Genomic DNA, 12122 nt, shown 5'->3' on the forward strand with positions numbered 1-12122 from the left:
GGGGCAGAGCTGTTTCTCTTTGAAAGATCTAACTTAGGGCTTTATTCAAAATAGCAGATGGAATGTACATGGCGACTGAGAACAAGCGTCCGAGGGGCTGGGGGTCTGCTTACAGCATGTAGGTGATGACGCCCACACTCCACATGTCAGTGGGGAAGGAGACAAAATCGTAGTTTACAACTTCGGGGGCAAGGAACTCCGGCGTTCCGAAGTTCACCTTCAGCTTCTCTCTGGGTTTGTACCTGAAATTTAGGAGACAACACGGAGGAGTGAAGAGGGTCAGCCGAAAATCAAAACTCGAGGAAACAGGAGGACGCAGATGCCGTCTATAAGCAAAATACCTGCAGCCGCACAAACGTTTAATGCAAACAGACGTTAAAGGAAATCGTATATTAAAGAGACAGTGTCCAAAACTGGTATCGAAGCTTCCCACCAGAGAGCCTGAAGGGTCTGAAATGGTAAGGAAGCTTCTCACTAGAGATCCTTAATAACCTGAAATGGTTGTGAGAAAAGCCACTCGGAATAATTAGAACACCTGAATGATGAAATTCGACTGAAGGAGCCGTGATAACAGACTGTGCCCTGTCAACATCTCAAACAAGCCTAGTTTAATGAATAGAGAAGACGCAGCCGTTCACGACCGTCTAATACTCTCACTCACGCACTGAGGTCCGTGTAAACTCTGTTCCCTCAAGGAGCTCACCTCTGCCTGAACCCTTGGCAATCCTGCTCACACAATTACTTTTCTAAAGTAAATCTCCTCTTCGCAGACGGACCAAATACAAAAGACTGAGACAAACTCTTACAAATTGTGGATTAATGTCTTAAAATTTACTAACTGTGCTGTACTGGGTTTTAATATTCCATATTTTTCTTGCATGCACTGTAGAAACTCCTAAACGTTCAAATTCTGAAGCCAGCAAAGTAAAGCTGAAACATAATTTTGGTTAATTCTAAACAGGGATATGAAACCAAGGGGTATATCAGATTTATCTTTGCAAAGAAAGATCACCCATCATGTTCTCTAACCCAATTCATACACCTATGTCCAAATTGACATACCTTCTGGCCAATCCAAAGTCAATAATTTTTATTTGTTTAGTGTCTCGATTCACACACAGGATGTTCTCAGGCTGCCAGGAGAAAGAGACACATTAGCAATGAAAACAACCATCCTTCACTCAAATTGTCCTTGAACCACAACTAAAAATACAACGATGCTCAGGAAAAACATATCAGGCCCTTCACTTTGGGGCGGGCTTGTCTGTGTGGGTATTTTCTCCTTTAATTATGTGGTGGATGAGGCTGTGGGCCCCTGCCAAGCTTGCGTGGCCCTGCCTCCCCTCCCCCACCAGCTCTGCCGTTGACGACCATGCCTGAGTTCAGGCCAAGGCCTCCTGCCTCAAGACTTTCCAAATGGCCTGGTGGAGGCCGTCTCAGACTTGACATCCCCCCCCCCTAAAATTATTAAGTATGAATTTCCCCTTCTTGGAGGACTATTTTTCCCGAGGATTTATGAGTTCCAGGAGAAATGGCCTGCCTCATCCCACCAGCCACACCGAGCACGCACCCGATGTGAGCAGCCCTGACCCCCAGTCTTTCCCTTCCCCTGAGCTCCGTCTGTGGGAAAGCCATCTGCAAGGGGAGGACTCCTCCACCCCCGTTCATTCTTCATTCTCGGCGATTCCAGAGAGTTGCTGAGTTTGGTCTCCGTGCCTAAAACCCTTGACTAAGCGTTCCCGTGGAGCTTGCCTCTGGAAAGGCTTGGCCCTGCCAATGGGACGGTCTTGGGATGCAGAGGAGAGAGGTAGATAGCACTGCACCTCGGTATTTAGAGCATCTGACAAGTGCAGCCACCCACATCAGGACAGGAGACCTGAGGGACGGCAAACACGGGGGAATCCGACTTAAGGTCAAGGTCATCCTTAAAAGAGAAATCAAGGTTTCAAAGAACCGCCTGAACTCTCAAGCTCTAACTCATCCCAAATCTTCCCTAAGCGCTAGGAGGGGCCATTAGCTGAGGTGCCAAGTCCCCAGGATTCCACGTCCCACCCTTCACGTGGGGTCCTGGCTGCCCCCTACCCTGCCTGTCCAGGTGGAGGAGAGGGTAGAGTGAGGTCAGAAACACAGCAACACTTTATGGGATGAGCTAGCACCAGCTTGGTGGTGGCGGTCTAGCCACTCAGTCGTGTCCAACTCTGCTTCCCCAGGCGGCCGGTCTCCTCTGTCCCAGGCAGCAGAACTGGAGTGGGCTGCCATTTTCTGCTCCAATAGCATCTGCTTGTCAACATTCAATTGTCCATTTGGTTGGGCATAAATGTGGTGTTGGAGAAGACTCTTGAGAGTCCCTTGGACTGCAAGGAGATCCAACCAGTCCATTCTGAAGATCAACCCTGGGATTTGTTTGGAAGGAATGATGCTAAAGCTGAAGGTCCAGTACTTTGGCCGCCTCATGAGAAGAGTTGACTCATTGGAAAAGACTCTGATGCTGGAGGGATTGGGGGCAGGAGGAGAAGGGGACGACCCAGGATGAGATGGCTGGATGGCATCACGGATGTGAGTCTGAGTGAACTCCGGGAGATGGTGATGAACAGGGAGGCCTGGCGTGCTGCGATTCATGGGGTCGAAAAGAGTCAGACACGACTGAGCGACTGAACTGAACTGAATGTCACTGGAAGCTTTTTTTCTAACATGTCTCTAAAGCAGATGTCTCTAGGCAAAAGCAGTTTATAGAGAAGTGGGTGCTACACAGGAGCACTTGGCCCCGTGCTCACATGACTGACTGATGGCGTACCAAGCTGTCCAATTGCCAAAAGCACCACGACACAAAAGAACTGTTTGCAGGATGAAAAAAAAAAACAAAAAACAGCTCTGCGGACACTTCAGAAATTAATATTTTTCTAATTATAAAATTAAAGCATATTCATTGAATAAGATTTACAAAACACAAAAAATGCAAGGAGACCATTTTATCTCACCTATAATCTCCCCTACAGAGAGACAAGCCTTTGGTATTTTTGGCCCCTCTCCTTCCAAGGAGCTTTCTGAAAGGGTGCCTGGTCCTTAACGACCCATCCAGCTGTCGCCTTTATTGCATCTTCACATATGAGCTACAACGAAAACTGCCCGTTGCAAGTCCTCAATCAACATTATGAAGCCACATATGGAGCTGTCTGACTTACGGCGGGTCAGGTCCCCGCTTCAGCTGCCAATCAGATCCCTTCAGGGATATTTGGAGAGTATCTACACTCAATGAAAATGCTCCGTGAAAGTGCATTATCAAACCGGTTCGTAGCCACGGGCTCTGCTAGTGGCTTTTAACCTCTGCCTGCGCCGTCCTATCGACCACGACCCCCTGCTCTGTGGACGGGAGAGGCAAGCGTGTAAATCAGGACGGCCAGAGGAGCCAGTTACAGGAACCGAGGCCCGAGGAAACCTAGTCGGAAGCTGAACTGGCTTCGCTCTGCGACCCCTGATGACCTGCCGTAGACGGTGTGTTCCACAGAATGTATATCTTATCTCAGTGTCCCACTGTGCAAAAAGGGAAATGAGGAAACGGCTGAGCCACACAAGAAGGTGCCTTGAGGACATGAGAGCTGCTCGGAGGTGCTGGGCCCGTATTTCACTGGTCGGAACTGCACAGTCCGATTACAGGGATTCCGTAACGGGAGAGAGCGCGAGAGGGAAAGGCCGTCAAATAAGAGAAAGAGGGTGGGCTCCCCACTGTTTACGACAGGTTCGCACGCTCCCGGGGAGGCGCCCAGCCCCACCCACCACGCTTCTGCCCATCGGCCTCTCAGCGCCTCCCCCCAGCTGCCCGGGGTCCCATTCTGCCATAGCGTCCTCCTCCCGGCTCTAGCCTGCTCCTGGAGAAATAACCCCTAAAGTCCAGAGTCTCCTGGAGGGTTTTAGAGGACTGCTGGGGATTCTGGAGAGCTGGGAAGTTTGACCACAACCAGGGAGCTCTGAGTCAGCCAAAATGCCTCCCACCTGCTCAGACTGATGAGGAGAGGGTGCAGCCAGGATGGTGGTGATGAGGCCGCTGTGATGGCAGGAGCCGCCTCCCTGTGAGCTCCTTTAACATAAGCAACTTACAGTAAGACGCTGAACGGCTGTCCCTAAGGATGGAGGCAGGCAGATACCAGGGAGCGGCAGAAACTGAGAATAGGGAGAGGAGGCGAAGAGTCCAGAGTGTTCAAATTCCCGAATACACGCCCAGCAACAGGCTCCCTCTCCCAGTCGGGCGTCCGGCGCGCGGCGGGGCCCACGGGCCGCCTGGGGGAAAGGCTCGCACCCCCGCGGAGCGCGCACCCACCTTCAGGTCCAGGTGGAGGATGTACATCTGGTGCATGTGTCTTATCCCCTCGCATATCTGCCTGATGAACAGGATGGTGTCGAGCTCGGTCAGGCTGCAGTTGTCGTCGATGATGCGGTCGAAGAGCTCACCACCGCCCACGCTGCGGGGAGAGGGGCGAGCCCGGCGTCGGCGCCCCGGACACGCACCTGCTCCTCGCGTCCGCGCGCCGCTGACCCGCGCACCAGACGCGTCTGCAGCTGTATCTCTCTACCTTCCCGATAAGATGCCTCTGACGGCGTGGCCGTCGCTGGAGCCCCACCACTTGCTCAGGGGGAAAGTCTCAAAACCCCTCCCTTGCAGGGGCTGCGCTCTGGGGTGGGCCCTCCTCTGGCATCTCCTAAGGAGGACGCTGGGAAGGCAGGGGTGCAGGGAATTCCAGGCTCCTCGGGAAGGCCAGGCTGACTTGGGCGATAACGTGCTGTGTGGAGCTCATGCTGGCTGTTCCACTCCCCAAAGCTCTTATTCCACAGCGACAAGTGAAACCCAGGGTGGGGCTGGGGGCGGGGAGCTGTAGTGAGCCACAGAGACAGACTCAGTGTTGGCTGGAATGACTCACTTTCTAACTAAACACTCAAGCTTCTATAAAGGTGATTTTATTTTATTTTTTATAATATTTTTAAAGATTTTTTTGATGTGGACCATTTTTAAAGTCTTTAATGAATTATGTTTTATATTTGGGTTTTTTTAGCCACGAAGCATGTGGGACTTGTAGCTGCCAGACCAGGGATCGAACCCACAGCCCTTATGTGGTGAGGTGAAGTCTTAACCACTGGACCACGAGGGAAGGCCCTAGAAAGGTGATGTTAAACAGAAGCCTCTTAGCTCTACTTCTAAGAGTCTGACATGAGTTTTGTTTTTGCCATCAGGTCAAAAGCAGAACACAGTTCAAGGCTCACCCCTCCAGGGTACCCAGAGCAAGAGTTAAGCCGGGGCCTCGACAGTATAGCTCAGCTCTTACGAAGCTAAACCTGTGTGGCCGTCCTGCTGCTTAGCAACAGAATCTCACACGGAGACGCTTTCCTGAGTAATTTCCTTCCCGTGGCGGATGCAGTTCTGATACATGCAGGCCAGCATCCCGGGGGCCAGCAGGGCCCAGCTGGAGGCAGGAGAGGGCAGCGTGCTGGGGATGTGCGCACAGGATGGGGTGGGGGGGACGTACTATTCCATGACCAGGACGATGTCGTTCTTAGACTCGAAGGCGTCGTAGAGCTGGATGAGGTTCACGTGGTCCAGCTGGTTCATGACACTGATCTCGTTCTTCACATCGTCCTGGGGGAGGGAGGGCTGGTTTAGCACTGGGTGGACCGCAGCCCGCCGCGTCCGCACCGCGTGGCCCTTACCTTGTCCTTCACGCCCCTGGTCTTGATGATCTTGGCCGCCAGCTTTAAGCCCGTGGCCTTCTCCTCACACTTGTGAACTTGGCCGAAGCGTCCGCTGCAGGAGAAGAGGGTGTGTCCCGGATGAGGCTCTGTCCCTCCAGGGCCCCGCTCTGGCTGCTGCCCGGTGGGCACTGAAGCTTTCCGGCACCCCTCTTTCTGACTTGAGTGAGCAGGCCTGACGTGCCCCTGCTGTTGCCAAATCTCCTAGAACAGGTCAAGTTCTGATAGGAGCCACTGGCCTCAGAGTCTCCTGGGGGTGATGTCCCGGCCCTACTGAAGCAGGAAGGCTGGGGAAGACCCCAGAAGTTGCATTTTCACAACACCCCTTGGGTGGTTCTCATGCACCCTAAAATTTGAGGGTTTCTATCGTAGAGAAATTAGAATCTTTCTGAATGCATGTGAATATAACAAGCTAGGCTCTCTAAGCATAAGAATGATACAGGCTGTTGGTCGGGCAAGTCAGATTATTTTTGGAAACTGCAAATAAATAAATAAGAAGTGATCACAAAATCGCATATAGACACATTTAATCAAAGCATACACTACACACTTCAGCTTGGAAATCAATTTGAATAAATGCACCTCGTAAGGCAGCTGCTTACAAACGTCACCACCTCCCCAAATACACGCTCATGAGCAGTCTTCTCGTTTGACTTGCTTGCTGTGATTCCTAACTTAGTGAAATGGCTGGGGAGCTGGGGGGAGGTCACCCCAGCCCACCCCCCTCAGCCACACTCCCTGCACAGAAGCAGATGCGTCCTGGGCTGGGGGTGGGGTGACATTACTGTAAATGCAGCCAAGTGTGACCTCAATCCCACGCACTGATCCAGACATGCTCTCTCTCTCAGAGCCCAGGAACACAGCCCCAGGCGCTTCAGATGTGGCTGCTCATTAAGAAAGGGGTTTTTCCCTTAATTAGCAATGGCCCCCAGATCGACCTGGCCCAGCCGTGGTGCCACGTCACTGCTCAGCTTCAGCACCTCCTTCTGTCCCTCTGAAAGGCTTCACCCTGCAAGGCCTGGGGTGGGAGGTGGCCTCAAGGGTCCCTGCTGGCCCGCCAGGCTGATAACCTCACGCTAGGAATAACTGACCACGGTGAGCAGCAACTCTAATCACCCCACAGGCCACAGGTGGGGAGGGAGCCCCGGGAAAATGGGGGGCCTGCCGCAGCGTGGGGGCACCGGGATCCCGGCCCCGCAGGGTTGGCCCTGCTGACTCTGCAGGACAAGGGGCTGCACCTCGACTCACCCCCAACCGAGAGGAGGTCCCTGCTGACGAGGCCAGCACGCCCAGCTGACTGCCCCCCTAAGCTCCTCACTGAGCCCGGGACAGGGCGATGGGCGGGTGGCCCCACCTGCAGCCACCAGAGAAGACCCCACGCTGCCCCGGAGGCTCTGAGAGTCACTGAGGGACCTCAACCAGAAACACACACAAACCCTGGGTTTGCTCCAAAGCGGCTTCTGCAAATAACTTTCCTCCTTTAGAGAAACGGTGGCTGGCTTGGCTTGCCACCCCCGTGCCTCGAGACCCTGATAAGCTAATGCTTGCCGTGAAACTAGGGGGCCCCAGGCACCGCTGCCTGCTCCAGAAGCCCCGTCCCCCTCGACCGTCCTCACAGGCAGGGGTCCTCTCCGCCATCAGCCGGCTGAGGAGGAGAAAGTTCGGGTGCGTCCTGTGACGGAGGGCAGAGGAGCCATGAGACTAGAAAAGCCAGGAGGGGCTTCGCAGAGTCAGCCGCACCCCTGACCACAGGCAGAAACGTGCACGCTAAGAGCCACACGTGCCTTCCCTGGGTTGTAAGTAAATTTCCTATGTGTTGAATACATGTACAGTTTTCCTGCTTTCTGCCTCTTACTTTACATAGATTGCTGGTGGGAGTCAACACTGGAAGTCACAAGACCTCACCGGGGGTCTTGGCTAAAGTAGGAGAGGAAGACCCCTCCTCCCTGGTGGACTCGCCTCCTCCTTCTTCAGGGAGGGAATATGCATGGATGTCCTGCCAGCAAGTCCTTCAGGAGGGCACGTCACCGACTGAAATGAATGATGGTAACTCACATGGTATCAGTGCAAATGGAAAACCAGCGATGATTAAAAAAAAAATTTAATATGTGCCATGAGATAAACAGCGTTCACATTTTTCTACACTTTGCTCCTCAGCCTTCAAGCTGCTAAACCTCCTGGAGACTCACACTGCTTTCCTCTCACTCCGGACAGGACAACACGGGAAGTGAAGCAGATGAAACGCGGCAGATAGCCACCTCATCAGCCTTTCTGGCATCAGCCACAGTTTTCAGAAATGGTTAAAATCACTTAAAATAACTGTATATGATGTTTCTGGTTCTCCAGGTGAGACTGACAGACATTTATGAAACTCTTAAGGTCCACCTCTGTCTATAGCGGCACTATTCACAATAGCCAAGGCATGGGAGTCACCTAAGTGTCTGCCAATAGATGGGGGATGAGAAATGTGTGGTATATGGATTCAGTGCAGTTCAGTTGCTCAGTTCTGTCCGACTCTTTGCGACCCCAGGGACTGCAGCACGCCAGGCCTCCCTGTCCATCACTAACTCCTGGAGTTCACTCAAACTCATGTCCATTGAGTCGGTGATGCCATCCAACCATCTCATCCTCTGTCGTCCCCTTCTCCTCCTGCCTTCAATCTTTCCCAGCATCAGGGTCTTTCCCAATGAGTCAGCTCTTCGCATCAGGTGGCCAAAGTATTGGAGTTTCAGCTTCAACGTCAGTCCTTTCAATGAACAGTCAGGACTGATTTCCTTTAGGATGGACTGGTTGGATCTCCTTGCAGTCCAAGGGATTCTTAAACGTTTTCTCCAACACCACAGTTCAAAAGCATTAATTCTTAGGCGTTCAGCTTTCTTTATAATCCAGCTCTCACAACCATACATGACTCCTGGAAAAACCATAGCCTTAAGTAGATGGACCTTTGTTGGCAAAGTAATGTCTCTCCTTTTTAATATGCTGTCTAGGTTGGTCATAACTTGTCTTCCAAGGAGCAAATGTCTTTTAATTTCATGGCTGCAGTCACCATCTGCAGTGATTTTGGAGCCCCCCAAAAATAAAGTCCGCCACTGTTTCCACTCTTTCCCCATCTATTTGCCATGAAGTGATGGGACTGGATGCCATGATCTTTGTTTTCTGAATGTTGAGCTTTAAGCCAACTTTTTCACTCTCCTCTTTCACTTTCATCAAGAGGCTCTTTAGTTCTTCTTCACTTTCTGCCATAAGGGTGGTGTCATCTGCATGTCTGAGGCTATTGATATTTCTCCCAGCAGTCTTGATTCCAGCTTGTGTATATCACTCAGTCATAAAGAGAAGGCAATGATGCCATTTGCAGCAACATAGAGAGACCCAGAGACGATCGTGCCAAGTGAACTAAGTCAGACAGAGACAGACAAAGGCCGCGTGACGTCCCTCACATATGAGGGCCAAACATACGGTGCAAACTAACTTGTTTACAGACCAGAAGCAACTCACACACCTGGGAAGGGAACTCACAGTCACCAAAGGGGAAGGCGGGTGGCGTGGCTCTGAATTGGGAGTTCGGGATTAACCTATAAACATTATTATATATGAAATAGATAACCAACAAGGATCTACTGTATAGCACATGGAACCCTACTCAGTATTCTATAATAACCTGTAATGGAGAAGAATCGGAAAAAAATAGATATATATAGACGTAATTGAACCACTTTTCTGTACACCCAAAACTAACACAACATTATAAATTAACTATACTCCAATATAAATTTAAAAATATGAAAAATCAGTGCAAAAACCAAGGAAAGTAAAAATAGAAAGATAAACCACGTGGGAATTTAAACAGGCCTGCGTCTTTGCAAGCACGCTTTCTTCCTTGTCAAGAGGGTGCTGAAGAGGAGCGGCACTCACCCTCCCAAGATCTCGGTCCTGCTCACGGTGTAGAAGCTGTTGATGGCGGCCTGCCTGGCCGTCACGATGCGGTGGTCAAAGGGCGCGGGCGGTGCCAGGGCGTCGGCTGGGAGGCGAGAGGAGAAGGGCTGGTGAGAAGCGGCCCGCGTGCCAATGTGCTCGTTTAGAAGCAAAACGCAAGCAGCCCCCTGGGTTTCTAAAGATCCAGGGAACATAGATCTTCACTTCATATCGTGATTTGTGGATCATGAAGGTGACACCTGACACTTTTGAGAAAGGCTGTCAGGACCTCAGTCCCCACCTTCTCCGGGACAGCTTTCAGAAACAACAAAACGATCAAAGATCCCCATATAATGCCCAAACAGGGAATACTTCCACGTCTGAGTCACCTACACTCAGACCCCTGACACTGTTTGACCCATTTTTTTAAAAGCACAACTGGTAAAGTCCACAATTTTAATTAACGTAGAGAGGGAAAAAAATGAAAAATTTCTTCCGTCATTGAAACGTTTGATATTACTAAACATGACTTTCCAAAATATTTTGGCCTTTATTTATGACACATTTAAAGCTTAAAGGGACTGCCCTGGTGTCTCAGCTGGTAAAGAGTCCACCTGCAATGCAGGAGACCTGGGTTTGATCCCTGGGTTGGGAAGATCACCCGGAGAACGGAAAGGCTGCCCACTCCAGCATTCTTGGCTGGAGAATCCCCGTGGACAGAGGAGCCTGGTGGGCTACCGTCCTGGGGTCACAGAGAGTCAGACACAACCGAGCGACTAAGCACAAAGCTCAAAGATGAATTTTTCCTGACTAGAAACAAAACACCCAGTAACACTGGCCAAGTGCATATTCTCCAGCTCACAAATTTCTCCCACTTTCGGCCTCCCAGCCTGAGCGTTTCATCTCCAGTCTACAGCAGGATCTCTTCTTGCGCACTCTGTTGTTTAGTCGGTAAGTCGTGTCCAACTCTTTGTGACCCCATGGGTTGCGACTGCCAGGCCCCTCTGTCCGTAGGATTTCCTAGGCAACAATTGCAGTAGGTTGCTATTTCCTCCCCCAGGGACCTCCCTGACCCAGGGGTCAAACGTGTCTCCTGCATTGGCTGGAAGGTTCTTAACCACTGCACCAGCTTGGAAGGCCCTGAAATACATAGTTACTTACTCATATTCTTCCAGTTCACTTTTCACTTTTCCAGAGTTACTGTAAAACTTTTCTTGCCATGAACCTATTCATTTCTCCATTTATTCATTATTTAATCACCTACTGCATGCAGCTTCTTACATGTGTCCAAAGGGTACAGGGGGAAGCGAGCCGATAATAAGTTTGCTTTTAGAAATTCGCATTTATTCAGAATGTAATCCTGAAACACTTATCTTGTGCTAGGCACTCTGCCAAGAGTTCATATTTTTTTAAAATTCAGATAATGACATTGATCTCTGGGCATCTGATCTGATGAGGACATTCTCCTCTCACACCATAAATACGCTGAAAAATGAAGAAGCTAGGAAAGATTCCTCATGGTGGCACTTGTCTCTTCACCGCCCCCCAAAACGGTGGTGGGGTTACAAACGGTATCGATACATTGTAAGGTCTCCTGCGGGACATTAGTCTAAGTGACATTTAGTCAGAAATGCTTGCTGGAAAAGGTTAAGATGCTTTAAAGGGCTGGAACCAAAGTCATTTCCTACCCAGGGGGGTCTCCAGAGCTTGCTGCCTGGGGGCCTCTGCTCCAGAGGGCTCGGGGGCTCTGCCTTGCAGGGAGTCCACAGCGCGGCTGGCTTGCGATGTGCTCTGCGGGCTCCCAGCTCCTCTACTCGCCACGTCTATCTTGCTCTTCTTGTTCTCCTCCTGGACCGAGCTCTCCTCGCTGCCTCTCCTCTTCCCGCCTCCCGAGGCCTCTGTTGGATCAGCTTTCTGCAAGACGGGTCTTGTCGCTGCCTTTCCCACGGCTCGTGACAGGGGCGTGGCTTTTACGGAGCTGACCCTCCTGGAAAATAGAATCCAGCCACAGCTCTCAACGTTCCCAAGAGAAAACTCTCAGATGGTCACATTTCTGAGCAGGAAAGCTTCCTCGCGACGATGCTTTAGTGATGGGACAAGCTTCAAGACAGGGAGCTGGCGATGTCAGAGTTTGGGGTGAGATGGAGCTGCGTGCACCCCATCGTCCCAAGTAGCTGGAGATGGCCCACATCCTAGAGACGCTCCCTAACGACCTCATGGCAACCCCGAGTTAGTCCCCAGACCCTTTACAACAGCAGTCATTTTATGACTCCCTAACTAATTTGATCTTCATTTTTCACTTTCTTCCTTAAAGAAGAGGGAAACCATCGCATTAAAGTGCAATTAAAAAAAAAAAAAAAAAGCAATGGTCTCTGAATAGTACCAGCAGCGAGAGGAGCCTCTACTGGTGAAAGAATTGACCTAATGTCCACTTTCCAACACCTCCAGACTCTACTAGACCCATCTCTTCAGGG

General features: G+C 50.9%; 1 protein-coding gene across 4 annotated transcripts in view; it reads right to left on the minus strand.

Moving 5' to 3' along the window:
- MYLK4 (myosin light chain kinase family member 4) overlaps positions 1-12122 on the minus strand; it is a 68384-nt gene that overhangs the window by 9495 nt on the left and 46767 nt on the right. For all 4 annotated transcript variants that reach the window (XM_018039259.1, XM_018039260.1, XM_018039261.1 and 1 more), the window contains 6 exons: positions 9649-9754; positions 5698-5791; positions 5517-5626; positions 4316-4457; positions 1063-1133; positions 114-242 (listed from right to left, as the gene is read on the minus strand). In XM_018039259.1, coding sequence (XP_017894748.1) covers positions 114-242; positions 1063-1133; positions 4316-4457; positions 5517-5626; positions 5698-5791; positions 9649-9754 — 652 coding nt within the window. The remainder of the gene's footprint in view (positions 1-113; positions 243-1062; positions 1134-4315; positions 4458-5516; positions 5627-5697; positions 5792-9648; positions 9755-12122) is intronic.

The sequence above is a fragment of the Capra hircus genome, chromosome 23, assembly GCF_001704415.2.
Source record: "Capra hircus breed San Clemente chromosome 23, ASM170441v1, whole genome shotgun sequence".
In the NCBI taxonomy this organism is placed as follows: Eukaryota; Metazoa; Chordata; class Mammalia; order Artiodactyla; family Bovidae; genus Capra; species Capra hircus.